This window comes from Mastomys coucha, unplaced genomic scaffold, assembly GCF_008632895.1.
Source record: "Mastomys coucha isolate ucsf_1 unplaced genomic scaffold, UCSF_Mcou_1 pScaffold21, whole genome shotgun sequence".
NCBI classification, from domain to species: Eukaryota; Metazoa; Chordata; class Mammalia; order Rodentia; family Muridae; genus Mastomys; species Mastomys coucha.
In genome coordinates this window covers 188,013,374-188,035,202 of record NW_022196904.1, presented here as the reverse complement: position 1 = coordinate 188,035,202, position 21,829 = coordinate 188,013,374, and the positions used below count along the sequence as shown (strand labels likewise).

General features: G+C 40.5%; 1 protein-coding gene across 1 annotated transcript in view; it reads right to left on the bottom strand.

The window, feature by feature from the left end:
• Positions 1-21,829, bottom strand: part of Nhlrc2 (NHL repeat containing 2) — a 55,994-nt gene that overhangs the window by 27,748 nt on the left and 6,417 nt on the right. The window contains exons 3-5 of the mRNA XM_031390784.1: positions 7,097-7,552; positions 3,162-3,283; positions 1,820-1,949 (exon numbers count right to left, since the gene is read on the bottom strand). Of these exons, the coding sequence (XP_031246644.1) occupies positions 1,820-1,949; positions 3,162-3,283; positions 7,097-7,552 (708 nt within the window). The remainder of the gene's footprint in view (positions 1-1,819; positions 1,950-3,161; positions 3,284-7,096; positions 7,553-21,829) is intronic.

The following is a 21,829-nucleotide window of genomic DNA, read 5'->3' as shown; positions in this document are numbered from 1 at the left end:
GGAGGGGGAAGGGGAGGGGAGAGAGAGGGAAGGGGAGGGGGAGGAAGACAGAGGGAAAGGGAGAGGGAGAGGGAAGGGGCGGAAGAGAGGGAGAGAGGTAGAGGGAGAGACAGTAATGCAGAGCGAGCGCTAAGTGGGAAGGGCATAGGCTTTTGAAACCTCAAACCCTATCCCCATTGATACCTCCTCCAACAAGGCCACACCTCCTAATCCTTCCCAAACAGTTCTACTTACAAGGAACCAAGCATTCAGGTGTGACTTTATAAAGACCTTTCCATTCGAACCACTACAAAAAGTTCACAGAATTAGGTTAAATGCAGGACATAAGCTGAGTTAAAGCAGGGCTTGAAAACTAGGGTTAATAAAGATGTGTCACTTCAAAAGCATATCACTTGGCTTAGACCCTAACAATACTTGTCAATAAAGTTAGGATTTCTCTTAGGGAGTAAGAAAGATGTATTCTCAACACAAGGATAAACAACCAGCAATACTATGAGGAGTAACTGGGAAGCTTTTAGCCTAGATGAAACTTTACATATTCCTTGGCCATTATGTATATCTAACTCATTAAAGTACATTGTAATTTTAAGCAGAGCAATTCTTGATAGAAATGCTGTAAGTTGAACATTTCTGGCTCTGTATTTATCTGTATCCACATGCTTTCCACAGCCTCATGGTGGGTAAAGTATAAATCCCTGTCCCCTGACTTTGAACTTTTGCCTGTGTGACTTGTGTTTCTGTTTTATTCTTAAATCCCATGAATCTTACATATAAAGCATAGCTTCCCCTCTTTTTGAGAGAACACTAGCATAGCAGAGCAAGAATTCTCAATGTGAAGTTGACAGAATACGCCAAGAAGATCACATGGACCACTCAGTTTCAAATCGTAGTTCCCATGGACTCTACGTCTGGTATTAGATACAGATAAAACCACCTCAGCACAGAGGACAAATGATCAGAATCCTGGTACTTCTTTTAGTATGTTCATATGGCAATACACAGCACAAAGACAGCACGTCTCATTTGTCATCAGCATCTGCCTAACTCTTTAGAGTGATATTTTCAAATTAATCAGAAGATGTTGTCCTATTTCCTTATTTGGACATTTTTTAAGATTGAAAAGATAAGGTAGCTCCCTCTTCCACCCCTGTTTCTTTTTCACCTAGAGTAACAAGGACATAAAGAGTTATGGAGCTCATGAATAATCGTAGTTTGTAAAACCAGAGAACTGTCAGTTTAAGAATATTTAGAACTACATCAACTGGAGGATGCGGGTCAGAAGAGAACTACATCAACTGGAGGATGCGGGTCAGAAGAAACTATTTAGAGTTTAGTGTATACTGAGTACCAATCTATGAGTGAGCCAGCCAGCCAGCCAGCCATTTTTATCTTTTTTTGTAAAATATATAATGTAATATTATATATAATGTATTCTATTTGTATATATTATGGTTGCCTTTGCTCTAAACCAGCAAACTCTAAGCCATAAGTACAAATATATGAAACAAGCTACATAATTAAACATTTCAAGGATATTTTTAATTAAAAAATTAGAAAAGAATTTTTTTTTTGCTTTAATTTGGTTTTGTGTTTGTTTGTTTGTTTTGTGTTTTTTAAACAGAAAGGTTTCTCTGTGTAGCTCTGGCAGTCCTGGAACTCACTTTGTAGACCAGGCTGACTTCAAACCCAGAAATCTGCCTGCCTCTGCCTTTCGAGCAAGATCAAAGGCATGTGCTACCACTGCTCAGCAGAAAAGAACTTGTTAAAGATCTTATTTTTATCAGCACCACGTGCTGGCCTGTGCTGTTCAGCTCCGTACCTGAGGTCCCAAGCGCGACATCCCATGGGGAGCTGATGGGCTGCTTCTCTCCCTCCTCGCCCCCTTCCTTATCTGTGCCTTGAACACCAACGCCGGCTACAGTAGTCACCCTCTCAGCTTCGAGGTCTATCTATAAAAAGTTCAGTACATCTTTTATTCAATGCATGTTACTTTTGCTTTCAATATGTGAATAATTCCAACAGAACACCAGAGTATCTGAAATACAATGTCTGAGAAGTTTAGTCATACAGGACATGTCATGCACATATTCTTATCTGTCCCGCTCATCTTCTAGTAGTAGAAAAGAATGAATTACCCACATACTACCTCATGGAGGGAAAACAAATTAAATTTAAAAAATTATTCAGAAGAATCAACTTTTAAGAGCTCAGTAATTAAAATCACACCCATTTTTCCTGTAACCTACACAGCGATGTTAACAAAGTTCCGCATAAGAGAGGGCTTAGTGACCAAATAAGTGTCCCCCAACTTGACAACAGTCTATCAGCACGTTTAAGTGTCTAGGAAGTTCCCAAGACTAAAACACACAAACACACAACAACAAAACCCCCACATCCTCTAATTCTTTAAGTCACAATATATATTTATAAAAATAAGCTCACACAAATGTTTCATTACATATATATATATACATCACGTGTAATATTCTTACTTAACAAATATCTATTAGACATTTAACAGGCCAGAACATACTCAGCAGCAAAGAAAACACAGTGCCTTTACTAAGATTTCATTCCACACTCTAATTACATACTTGCTATTGTATGTGTGTTATATGACAAATTTGTCAAATAAAGATAAATGTCAATGTTGAATGAAAGTGAAGTATCAGATCATTGTGATTACTTAACAAGGGAAATTATACGCACTTTGACTAGTTATTGTCCAAATTGACAATAACTTAATGATTAGTAGACTACAGTCAAAATCAGTATTGGTAGGAAATATTTACGATAACTAGGTTTATCTGTAATGGAATATGATTGATAGTCATATCATTCCTATGACTAAGACAGAATAAATGAAGCATATAAAACATTGTTTAATAAATTCCATTTATTTAAAAAAATCTCTAGAAATAAGTCTTTGAAGTCCAAATTTGTATAAGAGTATACTGACAGAGAATTTCTGTGAAACCTTAATGTACTTTTTTCTTTCCCTTCCTCCCTCTCTCCTACCTTCTCTTCTTCCTTAATACAGCTCTCATATAGCCCAGCCTGGCCTCCAACTTGTATGTAACCAAGAATGATCCTGGACTCCTGATAAACATCAGGGTATCTTGACTAGAACTATTAAAACTTCCACTTAAAATGAATATTACCTTTCTTATAAGGTGGTTTTCAGTGTCGGCCACATAGATGACATTATCTGCTATAGCTACACCCTGTGGAGAATTAAAAGACGACTCTGAAATCATCCCATCTTTCCTTCCAGGATTAGGTCCTAAAAGACAAGATAGTCGTGAGATTTTTTTTTTCACATTAAAAAAACAACTTCAAAGTAATATCTTCCAAATAAATGATTTTAAAATTTGCATTTAATGCTGGGATTTTTTAGAATAAATAGCACAGTATTTCAGTATTTCTATTTTAAAATGAAAATGTGGGGTGGACAGATGGCTCAGCAGTTACGAGTGCTGGAGTGCTGGCTGCTTTTCTGGAGGACTGAATTCAACCCCCAGCACCCACAAGGCAGCTCCCAAACACTAGCTAGCCTCTGTGGGACATAGCGCCCTCTTCTGGCCTTTGAGGGCACTACATTACACATATATGGTGCACACACATACATGAAGGTAAAACATCAAACACATAAAAAAATTAAATCATTAAAAATTTTAAAGTGGCTGGGCGGTGGTGGCACACGCCTTTAATCCCAGCACTTGGGAGGCAGAGGCAGGCAAATTTCTGAGTTCAAGGCCAGCCTGGTCTACAGAGTGAGTTCCAGGACAACTGGGCCTACACAGAGAAACCCTATCTCAAAAAAAAAAAAAAAAAAAAAAGTGAAACTGTTCGGTATTTTCCTCTGTTCCTTTGTCGCTATCTATTTTGGGTAATGACAAGCCTTATACTGTAATACTTCTTTGAGCACTTTAGTAGCATATATATCAGAAAATAATTTTAAAAACTTTTTAAATACCTGTTACCTATACTAGAAAGTTAAAAGTAACTTTAACCTTTCATCAGCTAAAAAGGATAATTTTTAAAATTTAATTTATGCATGTGTGTTGCCTGCATATATGTATGAAAAGCACCATGTGTGGTGATACCCACAGAGGTCAGAAAACACCATCAGAGCTCCTGGAGCTAGAATTACAGATACTTGTGAACTGTCAAATGGGTGCTGGGAATGGAACCCAGGCCCTCTGAAAGAACAAGTGCTCTGAACTACTGGGCCATCTCTCTAGCCCTGAACAATTTTGGACAACAGACTAGTCTGACTATAAAACAAAACTCTACATACACTCTTTCCCAAGAAAATACTCACACTCAAACTGCTGTAAATAGCCCTACACCTCAGGAGACTTCCTGTCCTCTTGAGTCAAGAGTCCCAGGTGACATTCCTCCCACCCGCTGCTTGCCTCACTGTCACTAAGCCATGCAACAAGCCATGCACACTTGAAGACAGGCAGAGTGACCCTGGCCTAATGGATGGCCTCTCAAGTTTTGAACACCCTAGCTCCAAGTAGGCACAGTTTGACACAGTAATCCACAAGCGCTGCTACTCAGAGGCTCTGAGTCAGTACTCACACACTGCTTTGCAAGCAGTCCACTTTCTTACACAGTGGGAAGAGGTGCTATTCCCAGTGGCTAGGGATGCACGCGAGTCCCATCAACCCCAGCTCTAATGTTCTCTAGTTGGTGGTCTGGGTGTGTGCTTTATGTCTTAGTTTTACTTCTGTAAAATAGAACTAATAATACTAATAATACCCCGATTCATAGTATTATAGGAATGAAGATAAGGAAATGCAGGCATTGTGCTTAGAATGAAGCCAGGGATGTGGTTTGCCACCATTACTATTAACACGATTGTTGTTGCTGATGTTAAGAGTTCTGCAGAAGAGAATAAGGGGTGGGGGACGAGCTCTTTGGTACTTCAGATCTGAAAATGCTGACAGTGCAGCCACCTGAGTCTCCACGAGACACCGCCAGAGTAACGCGCCCAAGAAACCTGACGATAATATAGTACCACCGACAAAATCTGTTCAGTCACATGAAATCAGTACTTCCTGAAAATATGTGACCAAAGAATTCTCTTTTAAAACTTAGCTGGAGACTAGCAAGTTGGCTCTACAAGTAAAAGAGCTTGCTCCCAAGCCTGACAGCCGGAGTCTGACTCTAAGCCATAAGGATGGAAGGAAAGGCTGACTCCTAAGAGCTGTGCCCTGACCTCTCTATCCCAGGACACACAAGCACCCTTCTACTCCCCAACACACAACAAACAAACAAATGTAACAAATAATATTAGGTGGCTGTGGTGGCATAAGCTTGTAATCTCAGCACTTTGGAGGCAGGAAGAGTGCTGTGAATGCAAGGTGAGTCTGGGATACAGTGAGGTCCAGGCCAGCCTGACCATCAAGCTAAAGAGTATGTTAAGAGTTGACAGTATTCTTAGAGGCACACTTGAGAATACCATATGCTGAGGGTTTTTGTTAAAAAAGGATATTGTTGGGCTTGGTACAGTGGCACATGCCTTTAATCCCAGCTCAAGAGGCAGAGGCAGGCATGTCTCTGTGAGTTCCAGAGCAGCCTGAGCTACACAGAGTGTTATAGGACAACGAGAAGTATATGTAAGACCCTGTTAAAAAGAAGAGCACTTACCTACATCACTTTGAATGTTATAGCATATTAAAATCTGGCTGGGAAGATGGCTCAGCTGGTAATGTGCCTGTTGTACAATCATAAAGATCTGAGTTTGGATTGCCAGCATACACAAAAAGCCAAGCATGGCAGTACACACCCTTATTCCCGGAAGGCACATCTATGTGAGTTCAGGCCAGTCTGGTCTACATAGAGTTCCCGGCCACCTAGGACTTCACAGTTAGACCCTGTCTTAAAACAATAAGAGCAACACCACCACCATGTGTTGCATCTGGAGAGACAAAGCAAGCAAATCTCTGGAGTTCAGTGGTCAGCAAGCCTGGCTAAGCCAATAGGCTTCAGGTTCACTGGAAGACCCTGTTTCAAAAGATAAGGCAGAGAGCAATCGAGGAAGACACACATTGTCAATCTCTGGCTTCTATGCATGTGTTAGCACACAGACTCACAAAACCAGTTACATTCAAGACATTTTTCAAGTAAAAATTGTCATAACTGTTAAACCAAAAATACCAAGTAGCCCAAACAACAACGAAAAGCTTCACAAAACAACACATACTCTAATAAAAACCATAAACAGTGACATAAGATGGAGAACATCTTAGTACACACAATGAGCAATGGCTTAGGACCATGTTTAATCTACTTCCATTCGTAAAGTGTGTCCGATGCTATCAAGTGGGATTGGTTACACGAGGTGGCTTTCGCTCTGACTCATTTGTTATATGTCAGTTCAGCCCAGATAAGCAGATTAGTATGAATGTGCTTGGGAGATTGTACTAACCGTGCAGGTAGAAACTAGAGGCATGTTCTCATCTAAGGCAGGGTGCTATGACACAAGATGGCCTGGGCTTGGATGGAAAGGGGAGGGAACTAAAGGGGAGATGTACCCTTTAGTTCTTAAGGATGAAACGAGAAAGAAAAAGGATGTACAAACCTTAGCCTTGTTTGCTGTATAGTGTAAATATCAAGTTTCTTGGTCACTGTCCTGAGTTCTTGTCTTGAAAACTATGTGGACATATTTTGTTATAGAAGAAAACATGAAACTCCCATTTAAAATGTCACTGAGCTAAAATCTTGGTATATATTTCCATGAACAAATAAATGTGACACTTTTATTAAAAAGCAGGCTGGAACATACAAATGTACCTAAGGAATCATATAACGTCCTGATGTCCTCCTGCTGATGGAGCACACATGTACCTAAGGAATCATATAACGTGACAATGTCCTCCTGCTGACACGAAGCTGCTGGGTTTTGTTTGTCCTGAAGAGGACAGGGAGGCTAGCTCAGACACACAGACTAAATAACACAATAACCTGGTGATAAAGTCACAAGGCCACAAGGCTGCCTAGGTATATTCACTTGAACTACTTTTAAACTGAAAAATATACTACATACTGATCAATAAATTTTAGCATGACCAGTAGCAAACCTTACCTCCAATGCTGCACTGAATCTGCCCATTCTTCTGGATGACCAAGATTCTGTGGTGGCCTGTGTCTGCTACCACCAGCCGACCAGTAGCACGGTCTGTTGCTACCTTGCCAGGGAACAGCAACGGTGAAGGCGGCAGAGACTCTTTAAAAAGTTTTATTCTGATTTTTCCATCTCTGATCTGTCCCCTGTCTTTGTAATACTTTAAAGCAATAGACGTATATGAAAATAGTTCATCTTTGTGTCCTTCTCCAATCAAAGAAAACAGCAGGTTTCCACGGGGTCCCAGTATGACCAGTGTTGGCCAGCAGGAGACTTCAAGCTCTTGCCAAAGGCTGGCATCTGTGTCGTTAACCACAGGATGGGTGATGTTGTATCGAAGGATAGCACTCTTGATATTGTCCAGGACCTTTTCATTTGGAAACTTAGCTGAGTGAACGCCGACAATCAGAAGGCCATCTGAAAAAGGGAAGTGTATGTTAAACATTATGAAAATCTGAAAATAATCATCCATACATTAGGGTTTGTTCATTAGTATAAAAAAAATCTATAGCTTAGGAACAACTATATTAATGTATTTAACTGTATTTAAACATGTATATATAAATCTAATAAATCTAAATTTCAGACAATCTTGATTTTAACATATAAACATACAGGATCAAATCATGTGCAGGATTAGAACTCTATGTTTTCAGGTAAAGCTTTTAAAGAAAGTGGAGGAGTCAAGCAAGGGAGACACACCACCGAAGGGCAGGGCCAGTGTTATCAAGGCAGATGCTCTGCTCTCAGCTGAAGCCACTTGAGTAGCTAACACTCCAACTGAAACCCCACTGCATTCTGGTCAGAGAACCAGGGAGGCTGGAAAGCATGGGGAAACTGAAAATATTCATGTCTCAACTCAGATGTCTCTAAATTACACATACATAAGGCAAGACCAACAAAGCATGGCAAATTCTGAGCACTGAGAACTGAATTACTGAGTAGAGAGGATGAGGAGAGGGATGGAGGGGTGGTGCACTGCTTAGGAGCTTGCTCTTCTCGTAGAGGACATAGGTTGGGCACCTGGCACTTGTATGGTGGCTCACAACCATCTTCAACTCCAGGTTCAGAGTATTCAGTGCTCTCTTCTGGTCTTGGAAGCACTGCATCCATATGATGTGTTTGTGCGCACACACACACACACACACACACACACACACACACACACACAGAGGCAGGCAGGCAAAATATGAATATGCATACATTAAAAATAAATATATTTTTTAAAAGATGGGAACTTTTATAATCAGAAGTATTATATAATCAGAAGTCCTGAATGTCTACTAAAATTAAAAATTTATCTATCAGGACTTCCATAGAACCCAAGTATCACATACCACAGAATTCCAAAGTCCTGTATATAGTCCCAAACTAACGTTTCACAAAGAACAGTAAACCAGTTCCCAGTCATTCAAAGCCACAGTAAGATCCTGCCTTAAATAAACACCATAAAGAAGGGTATATGAGTTATCATCAAAGGAAATAAAAAAAAACAAGGTATTGATAACAAAATAATTTCAATCAGCAGAGACTTAAAGCAGCTATAAAACTGTGCTCCATGAAGGGAAAGAAAAAAAACAAATGAAATGAATGAAAAGACAGGAAACGTAAGCAAAGACTGTAAAAGAAAAACTAAATAAAGATGGCAGAGCTGAAAACACCTACTTGAAACAAAGAAACCGAATGAGCTCACTGGCACACAGGTGGCAGAGGAAAAGGCCAGGAGCCCAGAGGGAAGGTCAGAGAAAGGATACACCCAGGAGACTGAGTGAAAACAGACACTTCTTCAGGCAACTTGCCATGGCTTAGAACATCTAAGGAATTACAAGAATTCAAAAGGTATAGAGAAGAAATCAGGGCAAAACAAACACTTGATTAATGCCTAATCTTCTAATTCTGGCTAAGATACTAGTCTACATAACTCACGGCCAGCGCAGCACCTAAGACCACAGAAGGAGACACCTCTTGACAGCTTGTAACCAAACTGCTGAGAAGCCACAACTAAACAACCGAGGGCATCCTGGAAAACCCTAAGGAGCATGTGCCTGGGAAATGGGAGGGTGGGAGTGGGCACAAGTGGGGAGGATTTGAGACTGTGGCCAAATTACTCACTTTTTATCAGTTTTCTCACTAGTGAGATGGGAAAGCATCATAATGACTCCCTAGATTAAGTGAATTAAGGGACGATCTGTGTAAGGAATTGAACACTACTCAATACACAGTGGCCTCTCACCTAATTTAACCTTAAATTTACAAAAAACAAAAAACAAAAACAAAACCCTCTAAATTTCAAAAGAATTAGCAACATCACACTTCACACCTATGTCGCGCTGAGAAACATGAGGGCTACAACCTAGTACACTACTCAGAGGACTAAATATGCAGATACGCATGGGGTCACCAGGTATGGGAGGCTGGATCATATCCCATATGACACACAGCTGAAAGGAGAGAACCAGGCTGGGCAGAAAGGACACACAAAGCCTCAGCAGGCTCAGAGGGAACACCAGGGTACAAGAACTGCTGCCTGCACCCCAGCTTTCCTACCCTGGGGTCCAGGAATGCCTTAGCACCACAGAGTGAAGGGCTCTTGCTAGTCGCTCGTTAAATAAAGCAGAGCCTACAAGGGTTCTAGTTTGTCCTTCTTTGCTTTGCCTTTCTATATCCACGCTCCATCTGCCACTGAGATACTAAACAGAAGCAACAGCCCCATGTAGACTGGTCAGCCAGCTCTGCAGTCAGAGGGGAGGTCAGCCCTGCAGTAAATCCTCAGTCTCTGTTACCTTCATCAGTTCTGTTTTTTCAGAACAAACCCTGACATACACCTCTATTTACAGTGTTGTTTTGATCTCAGCTCTGAATCTACACGCATGACATCCTCATCCATCCATGGCAGCTTTCCTATTCAGCCAGAATGAGAAGAAAGCTCCCCTGTGGGACATTCGCCAAAATGGCACATGTGCACATTCCCACTCCCCTCTGAATCCTGCAGCGTCCTCACTGTGTACTCTAGCCTTGATGCTTGGAGGGCAAATGGATGTAAGACCTTGGCCTGTACACTTACAAGTGTTGAAATGTGGCTTTATGTGACTTGGCTTTGTAATCTATTTGGGACAATTCTAGTAAGTTTAATGCACATGCTTTTGTAACTTATTTTTTTGTTCTGGTCTGTAATTTTAACAGTTTTATTAAGCTACTCCTTGGGCTTTTCTGGGCTAATAGTCCCTGGTACCTTATAGGCCCTTCAAGATGAAGAATCAAGATTTTTTTTCCATATTTAGTTTTGTTTCTATTCTAATTTCAGGTATTAGTTTGGGTGGTTGCTCTGATTTTCTTGAGGTTCTCCAACTAGTCCTATGCCGTACCTCCTTTGCTTATCTTCGAGTCCCCCACTTCCTCCCTGCACTGCTGGTTTGTGTAGGCTCATCCTCATCTACTACAGCTCCACACTTCCCAGCTTCACTTCAGTCTCGCCTACTCTACTATTATATGCATTTATCCTCCCTTGGACATCTTGTAATTCAAATTTCATTTCTAATCTTGAATTTTTTGTTTCTTAAATCAATCAATTAATTTCTTCTTAATTTTAACATTTCTGATCCAACTTGGTTTTCGTTAGTCTTAAATGCTATTTGAAGATATTACTCCAAAAAGGAACACATTGTCAAGTCTGTGACTATTAGTGAGAATTTCCACACATTCCCTTTCCTGGAGTTTTGTATGGATGAGACCACCTCAGGATCCTGTAGGCCAGGTTCCTAGCCGGAGAGCTCCCTCTTCTGACAGCTCTGTCTGCTGTGTACTTTCTTACAGACACCACTCCTGGGGGAGGTGCAGGCTGTTACTCTCCTTTCTTCACACTGGATCCTAAATGCTCCCTTTCATTTCCTTCTTTGATTTGGGGATGCGCCTGAGGGAAAACACACCCTCCTCGTCTATCTGATGCTAGTCCACTAGTCCCAAACAACTTTCTCTAAGCTTTCCATCCTCATCCTTCCTGAACATTTAAGGTAAGCTATAACTAGGACAGCCACATCTAGGTTAACATTTTGAACTTTGTATTGGGGATTTCTTACTAGAGCCAAAGGGGTATTCTGTTTGTGTTCTAAGTCTTCAGAATTACTCTACTTTTTTTTTTAAACTGTCCCATTTTATTTTTTCTTTAAAAATTTTTCACACAACGTATTTTTATTATGTTTTCCCTTCCCCTAATTCCTCTCACCTCTCTACCCACCCAATTTTACATTCTGTCGTTCTCAAAATATAGACAAAAAACAAAACACTCAAAACAGAAAAACAATAAGGGGAAAAAAAGAGAAAAAACAAACAAACAAAATGCAACAAAGAGCCCAGGAACGAACAAACCAGCAAACCAGGGGTCAGTTCTATGTTTGCCGAGCACTCGACTTTTCCTTCTGGTGTGGCTAAGCTGCCTCTATCCCTGTCTTCTGCGTGCCTCAGGAGCACCTTTAACTAGAGTTCCGTTTATGTCTTGATGGCCATGTGATGCGAAGGCCATGGTACTCTGCCTGGTGGTACTGGAGTTGCAGAGTCAAAGACGATTGCATTCGCTTTCCCTTTTATTTTTATGTTTGGGGTCCAGGAGAAAGACTGTAAAGTCGGTGCATTAGGTGCCTTTCTTGTTGCTATTACAAAATATTCAACAACAAGAAACTTGAAGGTAGGGTTTGCTGTGGCTCACAGTCTGAGGGTCTATTCTGCCACCGCAGGAAAATCCTGCTGACAGGAGTGGGAGGCATTAGCCGAGAAGCAAAGAGCACCAAATACTGGTATTCTGCAAAGTTGTAATTCAGTTGAGGAACCCAGCCTCATGGGATGCTGCCCCTCAAAGTTAACATGGGTTTCCACACTTCCGTTATGCTAATATGGGTAATCCCTGAGGCATGACCAGACTGGTCTGTTAGATAATCCTAGATCCTGTCTACCAAGTTGAAAACATTAACTCTCACAGATGGTTTCCATTTTCCTTCAAAACTGAAACAATGCAGATACATTTTGTTTAACATCATGTTTATAACGTATATAAAGTCTTCTATATTTTGTTGGTTCATTAAATAACTGTAATCAAGTTCAAAATGAGTCTCTTAGTGAAGAAATGCTCTAAGTATCAATAAAGTATAAATGCTGTGAGGATAAGGCAAAGGCGCCTGCTAGTTCTACTATCTGACAAAGGTGAGTACAGACAGGGAGATGGCAAACATAATTACAAGAGAATCACTCAAAGACATTAGGATTACAAATATTCACATGCATATGATATAATTAGTATGCCAGAAAAATCCTTGAGACTCAATTAAAAAGATTTAGCAGCTTTGAACATAAAATTAATACATGAAAATAGCCTTCATAGAGCCAAACAATAACCAATTATCAACTTAATAGAAAAATACTTCATGTATAATATACTGCCACATTACATATATAGAATGATGTTTAGATAGATAAACATTAAAAAACTGTTGAAGCAGCAGGGGGGCTAGTCTCTCTCTCTCTCTCTCTCTCTCTCTCTCTCTCTCTCTCTCTCTCTCCTTCCCTCCCTCCCTCTGCTTGCAGAAATGTTTGTGAACATGACTCTAGAAATATTCAAAAAATGACTTTTACTCTCTCATTTCTAGGAAATGACCCTTAATTAGTCCACCATTATGTGAAAACTTATCCCTCCACAAAATTAGTCATTGTAACTACTGAGCCACAACCTTAGAGCCAGCATGCAGGAAAATGGCTGAATTATACTATACATACACTGTGAACTATTATGCATATAATGTTTTAAGTACACTACTTTCTATTTAAGAAAAAAAGTAGTAAGAAATGAAACATAGTACAAGGCAGAAGCAGGTAAAGAAACAGGTGCATGAATGATAACCCTTTCCATTTCACCATGAAAACCATGTTGTTATACCCACCCTGACACCCAACTTCCCCCCCCCCCACACTCACTCACATACAAGCACAAATCAAGGTTACAAAGATGGCAAGGGTGCTAAAATGAAATAAGAAGAACAACAATGAATCCCCTGCCCTATAAATGAACACTGTAACTTCTTCTGGTGGAGGCAGGTAGAAAGACTAGTCTCCATAATTGTTTAAGTCTTTGAGACGGACTAAACTAAAACCAAAGACAGCTTAGGAATCATGAGCTCCTTGGAGAAACGGTAATTTTGAGGATGGGCTGTGAAAGCGCAGGAGGAACTAGAAATATTCTGGTGTGAGAAGGAAGTACTCCAAAAATGGCAAGAGCACAGGAGGCGGCTGGTGGGCAAGATACCGGTTAGATCTGGGACAATGCAAACACTGAAATAAATAACAGTAATGATTCACAAGTCATCAAAATCAAGCAAGAACCCTCAAGTTAAGCCCATTTGTTTATGCATATTATATGGCTGTAATAATATTAATCTAAATACATGGTGGTATTTCCTACTTACTTTCCCCTAATCAATATACCCCAATATTTACCCAAAGAAATAATGAACAGGGTGACACCTCAATGATGAGAAGTTGAAATGAGGCAAAGAGAGTGGCGAAGGAGATTGAGGGTGAAAAAACAGCACATACAAATAAGATGGAAGTTTGAGACAGTAAGAATAAATACCCAAAAATGGTCCGCCTTCAAAGTCATGGTCAGAATTTATACCTTTATTCTACATGCAATTGAAGTTATATGGAGAATGAAATGCAAGTATCAAAGATATTTCAAACTAACCTCATGAGCTTCCACTCCAAATCTGCACTTTCTCTGGTGTCTTGTTATAGCACTGCATTATTACACATCCCACTACATAAGCAAGAACTCAAGCTAGAGTGTCTACGTAATAACCCATGACCAAGGCCTATTGATTTTGCCCCCTACAACTTGTTCAGCATATACCCTAGTCTCAGAGCGAAACAGTCTTTCCACAGATCTTCTCTAGCCATCTATAGAGAGCACGAGAGCCTTGTGCTCACAGATAAGCACTAGGGAAACAGGAATATTAGACATGCAAAACTGTCTCTCCAGGGGAAATGCCTACTTGTTTTCCACGCAGAAGGCTGGGAGTAGATGTAGTTAACAGCCTGGCGCTCTGTGCTACCTGTAGGGCCAGGCCACATCTGAACTCCCCAGACTCTTCTTCCCTAGACCTTTATCTTGAACACTGTTTCTCAGACAATAGAACCCATTCTACTGCACATGTACTTTATAACTTGGTAACCTTCTTGCTACCTGTATGACCGGAACACACCAGGTTCCCCCCAAGCCCTTAAGCTATAGAACCCATCTTTATGGACGAGGTCACATGTACTTTACAAAACAGTTTTGATGTAGTCATGCCTTAAGCTTTATTGTTCACATGGGATTGAGTCGGTTGTTACCAGAAGCATTTATTGAAAACTGTTCAGTATTTAAATATGCCTAAAATAAACTGTCCAGTGTCAGACTCTAGAATCTGAACCAACACCAGCAAAATCGTGTTGAGCTGATTTCCATCTTGTCACATGCAGATCCTTACTCTGCTGACCCTGGTATTTGCAGATTTCCCCACCTGTCTTATCCATAATGAGTTATCTCCCTAAAAGTCAGTCTGATCTCTTAAAAGCACACAGATATCACTGTATCACCATCGTGCAGAACATCCTCCACTGCTCTTGGTGTGAAGACCAAGTACCCTTCCAGAAGCATCTCCACATCTTTCCCTCTCTCAGGTGCTGTAAGACCTGGGCTTCCCTCGGTTCCTTCAGATAGCACTGCAGTATTCCTCTCTCCCCATCTTTCCATGGCTCTAATTATCTAGAATCAACCACAGTCTAGAGTGATAGAACAGGAAATCACAGAAGTCAATTGTTCATGTTTTAGACTACACACCCTCCTGAGTAGTGCAGTGTGATCTCAGACTCACTCCAGCCCACCTGGTGTCTATCACCCCCCTTTCATGGTATCCATGTTGAATCCACTACCCACATTAGCCACCCAGTTGTTGCATTAGTTGCGTTCAAGTAACCAACGCTAGTTAATTATGGCCCTAAAGCTCAAGAACAGTAATTCTAACAATTTATGTTTGTCAGTGAAGAAGCCCTACACTTTTTCAGTGAAAAGGTGAGAGATTCTGACTTAAAGAGTGAAAAAAAGAAATCTATGGTAAGAATGCATGTTTATTCATCATTCATTACAACAGAAAAAGAAACCTGTGCTAGTCTTGCTATTATATCTCAAATTGCAAATATTACTTAAGGTCATAATCAGATACGCACTTACTAATGAAAAAAGGGGCCTCCCAGGTGATGACAGATAGTGAGCAGTATCCAGGGGCTTTGGATTTATGCCTCACAGGCCAAGGGGCGAGTGTGTGAGAAGCAGAATGAAGATGACTATATATAATCACACAGTCCAAATACTGATTCATATATAGACAATTATCAAATATTATTTCTCATTTTTTTAGCATTGAGTCTTAAAATATACAGATATTTTTCTTAAACTAGTTTGCTTTTTCTATTACCTAGGCCATAACAATTAGGATGAGAAGATTCTTCCCTCTGCGACTCCAGCATAAGGATCAAAACATGAAAAAAACAGGAGAGGAAAGCAAAGAGGAGTGAGAAGGCAGAAATGGAAGGAGGAAAGGAGAGGGACAACTTCCAAAATATCAGAAAAAGATGACTTCTAAACATTCCAAAAAGCCTGGAGGAAAAGTGTGCTGGTTTGAATGAGAATGGCTCCCACGGGCTCAATCAGACAGGGTGCTTAGTCACCAGCTAATGGAACTGCTTGAAAAGGATTAGAAGGATTAGGAGGTAGGGCCTTGTTGGAGAAGGTGTGTCACACCAGTTCAGTGTCTGTTTCTGCCTGTTTGTATGGATTAGGATGTAGATCTCTCAGCTACTGCTCTGGCACCACACCTGTCTGCTTACTGCCATGGTGATCATGGATAAACCCTCTAAAACTGTAAGCAAGACCCCCATTAAATCATTTTAAATACAGGAATTACTTTGATCAAAGTGTATCTCTTTACAGCAATAGAACAGTAACTAAGACAGAAAGATAAACACATAGAGATTCAATTGAATACACTGCAGCAGAAAATGTTTAGCAGTAGTCTATACAATAATCTAGTCAAATACAAAGACTAAAAACATTTGAAGGCTTCTTGAATACAGGTAAAACTTGTACCCTAAATGGTAAGCATAACTTTATAATATAAAATCATCTCAGGCACAAGGACAGTATAACAGTATAACAGTATTAAAAACAGTATTAAAAAGCAAGAGGGCTGGGAAAAGGCTCAACTGACAAAGCGTTGTTGTTCAAGTGGAAGATCGGAATTCAGATCTAGCATCCATGTAAAAGGTAGAACACAACAGCTCCACAGTCACTACAGAGGGGAGATGGAGGCAGGCTGACCCGAGGGACTCTGGCCAGACAGTCCAGCCAATCTGTGAGCTCCAGCTTCACCAAGACCAAGAATCCTGTCCCCAAAAATGAGGAGGCTGAAGAAGAAACCCAAGGTCTACTCTGGCCTCCATACATGCTACGCACACTCGTCTACTCCAGTCACATCCAAAGTATCAGTGATAAAATCCTGATAAAGGATAAGAGCAATAAGATTCCAAAAGGAGTTCTATGCCTCCTGGATTTCAGACAGTCACTGGTATCCCCTAACTCAGACGTGTTCCAGATTAGTCTTTCCAATCATCAACACGCCCTCATAATTAGGCATAAAGGTACCCCAAGTAATGATTCGTAAATGGCTAAGACTGGGCACTGTTTTCTGGCCAGCACAATGTTTCCAACTATCCTAGTTTAATACCAAGCTGTCCATAGCTTGCAATTTCTCTCAAAGTATCTGCCTTGCCAGAGCTAGCAACAGAGGTCAGGCACATTCCTTAGGGCAATAGATAGTTTACAATAGTTAGAAATGTTTTGCATACTAGAGAGTAAAGAAGGGTTTCCCTCACTCACGGACATTAGCTAAAAATGTTAGGACGGAACTCCCCACTGCCTGCCCCCAGCTAGACCCAGAGAATTAGCAGGAAATGCTAGATTGAAACCTCCTGGTCATTGCGTCCAGCAGAACCAGAGAATTAGCCTAGGATTATCAAAATGCCTCAACAGGGAGAGTTCCACTCTTCTTCCTCCTGCTTCACACCTAGCTACCAGACCCTGCTGACCTTGATGTGCGGTCACTTGCCTATGTGACTCTTGACATCAGCCCTGCTTGCTGTATGCTACTTAAGCCTGCTTTTCACTTGGTGCGGATGGAGGGCTTGGAGAAGGACTGGGACTCGCATGAAGGACTTGGACTCGCATGCAGGACTAGCACTATGGACTCACAGAAGGATTCGCACTAGAACTTAGATGGGCTAGGACTCAGATTCATGCAATCCGCAGTCCCCCGGGCCCAGAGCACTTGGGCCCAGGGGATGCAGCACCAGTTAAGAGGAGATAGCTACTGCTTTAGACCCAGTATGTTTCAGATAGCCTCAGATGTACCTCAACTATTGAGCTGCCAGATTTACCATCTCTCTTTTGAAATGACTGTAAAAGTCTGATGCCATTTCTAAGAAATACATTCAGATTCACCACACCCTTGTGTTTCGAGTCTGTTTGTCATCCGCCGACTTATTGCCCACCTGACCAGAATTCTCATCCCATGGAAATTGGGGTCCCTGCAACGAACCCAGTCGGCGGCACATACACATACACCCAAGCACACCCTGCCACCACCATGTAACAATACCACAGATGACCTGGGGCAAAGCTAGGCAGGTTGAAACAAAGGGAGGAAGGACAATGGGCAAGAGACAATGGACAGTAGGTATTTGTACTTAAAGTAGTGGAAATACAGCAGATATCAAAACTACTAAAGATTAAATTGAAGCAGAGACCAGAAGCAAAACAGAAAGACCAAAAAAAAAAAAAAAGTCGTTAGGCTCTTGGTCAGACTAAACCCCTGAAAACACGCCATAAAATGACCAATATTTTCACAGGAGCTCAACTATTTAAGAACTGATAACTAGATGGGTAGTAGGAAAAGAAAAGAGAATACAAAATACATACAGACCTGACTGTCTGAGGGGCCTGTGTGTAAGAAGGGCTCTTGCCTAGCACCTGGATATGGAAAAGTTCTCGCCACTCCAGACAGCACAGGTGGAGTGGCTCACCGTGGCTACATGGCATATCTTTAATTACAACATTTTAGAGCCAGAAGCAAGTGAATCTATATAAGTTCAAGGCCAGCCTGGTCTACAAAGCAAGTCCCAAAACAGCCAGGGCTGTTAAACAGGGAAACACTGCCTTGAAAAAAACCTAACAAAATAAAAAAGAAATCTGATGCAGTTATGTATTAAATATACCTAGAAATTACATTAACATATGCAAAGCTTTCTCTAAGAAAACACTTTTGTATAAATCAAGAATACTTTTCTGTGATAACAGCCATTGTCCTAAATGAGTACTATAACAGTATACTTCTGAGGTAATAGCATAAAGAAGTTAAAATCTTAGAAACTCTCATGTACCCAGCAGAAGTCACTTGGACTGTTACCAATTTAATATAAACGTGTGTTGAATTACTATGAACTAATGACCTCAGGGCATAGTTATTTCTTTTAAAATATTTAATCATTACAGTGACTCATTATAACTGAGCATTATTTACTTTTTGCTTAAAATAGTTTTTCATATGCTATTACAAAAATGATATTGGTCACTATTGCAGACCTGACTTTAAAAGCTGTTATTTACTTATTTATTTATTTACTCTGGGTCTTGCTATGGAGTCCAGGCTGGCTTAGAATTTATAATCTTCCAGCCCCTGCTTACCGGGTGATGGAATTATAGGTCGTACCACTAGGCTGGGCAAGAGTGGATTTGAAACAATGCATCTTTTGAGGTGTTTGAATTAATGAGAAATCCTTCACTTTGCTGAGCATCTCTTGTGAACTAGGATTTAAAATATGCTGCTAACCACCAGGACAGGAACAGCACTGCTTCACTATTTCACAAATGTTTCAGACAGTGAAAGACATCTGTAAGCAAGCAAGTTTAATCTGGTGACAGCCTACTGAACTCCCATTTGATGATTTCTAAATGTCTTTTCAACATGAATTGAATTATCTTCTGACAATAAACTTTTGAGTTACCCAGATTTTCATATGGTGGTATATTATTGCAGCAATGGTTCTTTGAAATTACAAGGCTAAGACCACTTCCCAAAGTATTTTCCAAGGCTTAAAAATTTATTCCACAAACAGTATTCAAAATAGACAAATGGAGAAACACAAATTACTTGTCTATAGCAGTGGTTTTTAGCCTTCCTAATACTGTGACTCTTTAATGCTGTGACCCCCAAAAACCATTTCATTGCAACTTTATAACTTAATTTTGCTACTGTCATGAGTCATAATATAAATATCTAATATGAAGGATATGTGATATGTGACCCCAAAGGGGTCGTGACCCACCAGTTAAGAACTGCTGTTCTACAGTCTAACAGTCTAAGAATAAGATACCCCATGGTATGCTAGCAAACTAGTGATCTGATTTGATGGAATGATCAAAAACAATATTCTTTTAATTTCCTGATTTGTAGCATTTGTTAACTTTCACGTATAAATACTTCCCCTATTGCCAGTTTCAAGTTAACAGTTGGCTCATAAAACTGTCTATATACCTAACAAATGGATCCCACTCGTCAGTAGGATTTGATGCTACTAAACAAACTGAATTTCTCCCAAAGTGCACATATTTGTCTTTATAATTTTAAACATAAAATCAGGATAAATGCATTTAGAAACTGCATTTCACTCTACGGTTCAGGCAGGCTTCCAACTGGTCACATTCCTACCTCAGCTACCCAAGTGCTGGCATTACAGCAGGCACCACCACATGCTGCCAGTTTCGTGCTCAGAGAGGTTATTTTCTATAAACACTACTGCCTTAACACTCCTTTACTGTAGTAGAGAACTGAGTACAATCAACCTCCAACCACCATCCATCTCTGACCTCCTCATCTTGCAAACTTGAAAATCCCAGACACAAAGCCAAGGCCATCCTGGCTAAAAGTAGGTTCTAAACCAGCCTGGGCTAAGAATGAGATCCTACCTCAAATAGAATACCCTAAAACTTAATCTGTTGCACAGTAAGTCCTTATTAGTCTTTTTCCACACCATTTTCCTCCCTATCTCTATGATTTTTGACTATTCTAGATAATTCACTTAAGTAGAATCAGTGTGTGTGTGTGTGTGTGTGTGTGTGTGTGTGTGTGTGTGTATGTGTGAGAGAGGGGGAGAGAGAGGGGGAGAAAGAGAGGGAGAGAGAGAGGGAGAGAGAGAGGGAGAGAGAGAGGGGGAGAGAGGGAGAGAGAGAGGGGGAGAGAGAGAGGGAGAGAGAGAGGGGGAGAGAGAGGGGGAGAGAGGAGAGAGGTAGTATAGTATAATATGATACTTCCTTCTTGAGGGTGAGGACTAGCCCCAGTGTGCATGTCTACGCTCCCTTTTCCTTCACCCTGCTGCAAAAGTTTGGCTGTTGCTGTGACTGGGCTGCAGGGACTGACACAGCAGATAAAGGTCTGTCCAAGTTTTCTTCTCTTAGTAGGCTTTGTGCTGTGAGAGTTGTGTTTCATCACTGGCACACAATTCTATGTGCTCTTCAAACCCTCCTTTCAATGGAAGGGGCAGTAATGGCTTCACCTGCACTTCTGACTTTAGTAATCTAGCTAAGATTGTCAGTTAGACTGATACTGCCAAGAAATCAATTTTTACCTTCAATTTTTTTCCTATTGTCTATTCTGTTTTTCTCTACTCAAACCTTCACTGTTTGGTGCCTTCTCCTAATTTCATGGAAGTTAGTTCTTTTTCTTTATGCTGTTAGTTTGGTTGGTGTGTTTTTAACGTGTTTATAAGCTTTCTTATAATACAGCATAAATATGTTTGTTTCTAAGTATTTTCTAATTGTCTTGTAACCTCCATTTTGGTCTATTGGGTATTTAAACATGTGTTTAATTTCCAAAAACCATTCACCACCCCAGCTTTCTTTTTCTTGATTTCTAACTTTTATTGATAACAAAGAAGATACTTGGAATATTCTTTTAAACCCTACTGAAAAAACTATGACCTGATATATGGTCTGTCCATGCTATGATCCATGTGGACTTGAAAGAAATGTGGGCACTGACAGTGTTGAGGTGTTCTGTGTAGGTGGAAGACCTAGTTGGGTTAGAAATGTACGTGCTGACAGTGTTGAGGTGTTCTGTGTTGGTTGGAGACCTAGCTGGGTTAGAAATGTGTGTGCACTGACAGTGTTGAGGTGTTCTGTGTTGGTTGGAGACCTAGCTGGGTTACAAATGTGTGTGCACTGACAGTGTTGAGGTGTTCTGTGTAGATGGGAGATCTAGCTGGGCTACTATCTCTCTCAAGTCCTTATTTTCTTACTTACCATCTTACTTACCGTCTGTCTGGAATTGCATTCGTTATGGAGAATGGGTACTGAATTCTTCAACTACTATCACAAAATTGTCAATTTCTTCCCTCAAATCTGTCAATATCTTTTAGGCTAATTTTTACTATGCATTTGTCTACTAAGTCTTGCAAAAATCAAGGTACAACACCATTGTTTCAGTATTGTAGTTTTTATAACTCCCATGTGTTTACTTGCACTTGCTTCTTCTTCGGCTTTAAAATAGTATATGGCATGTG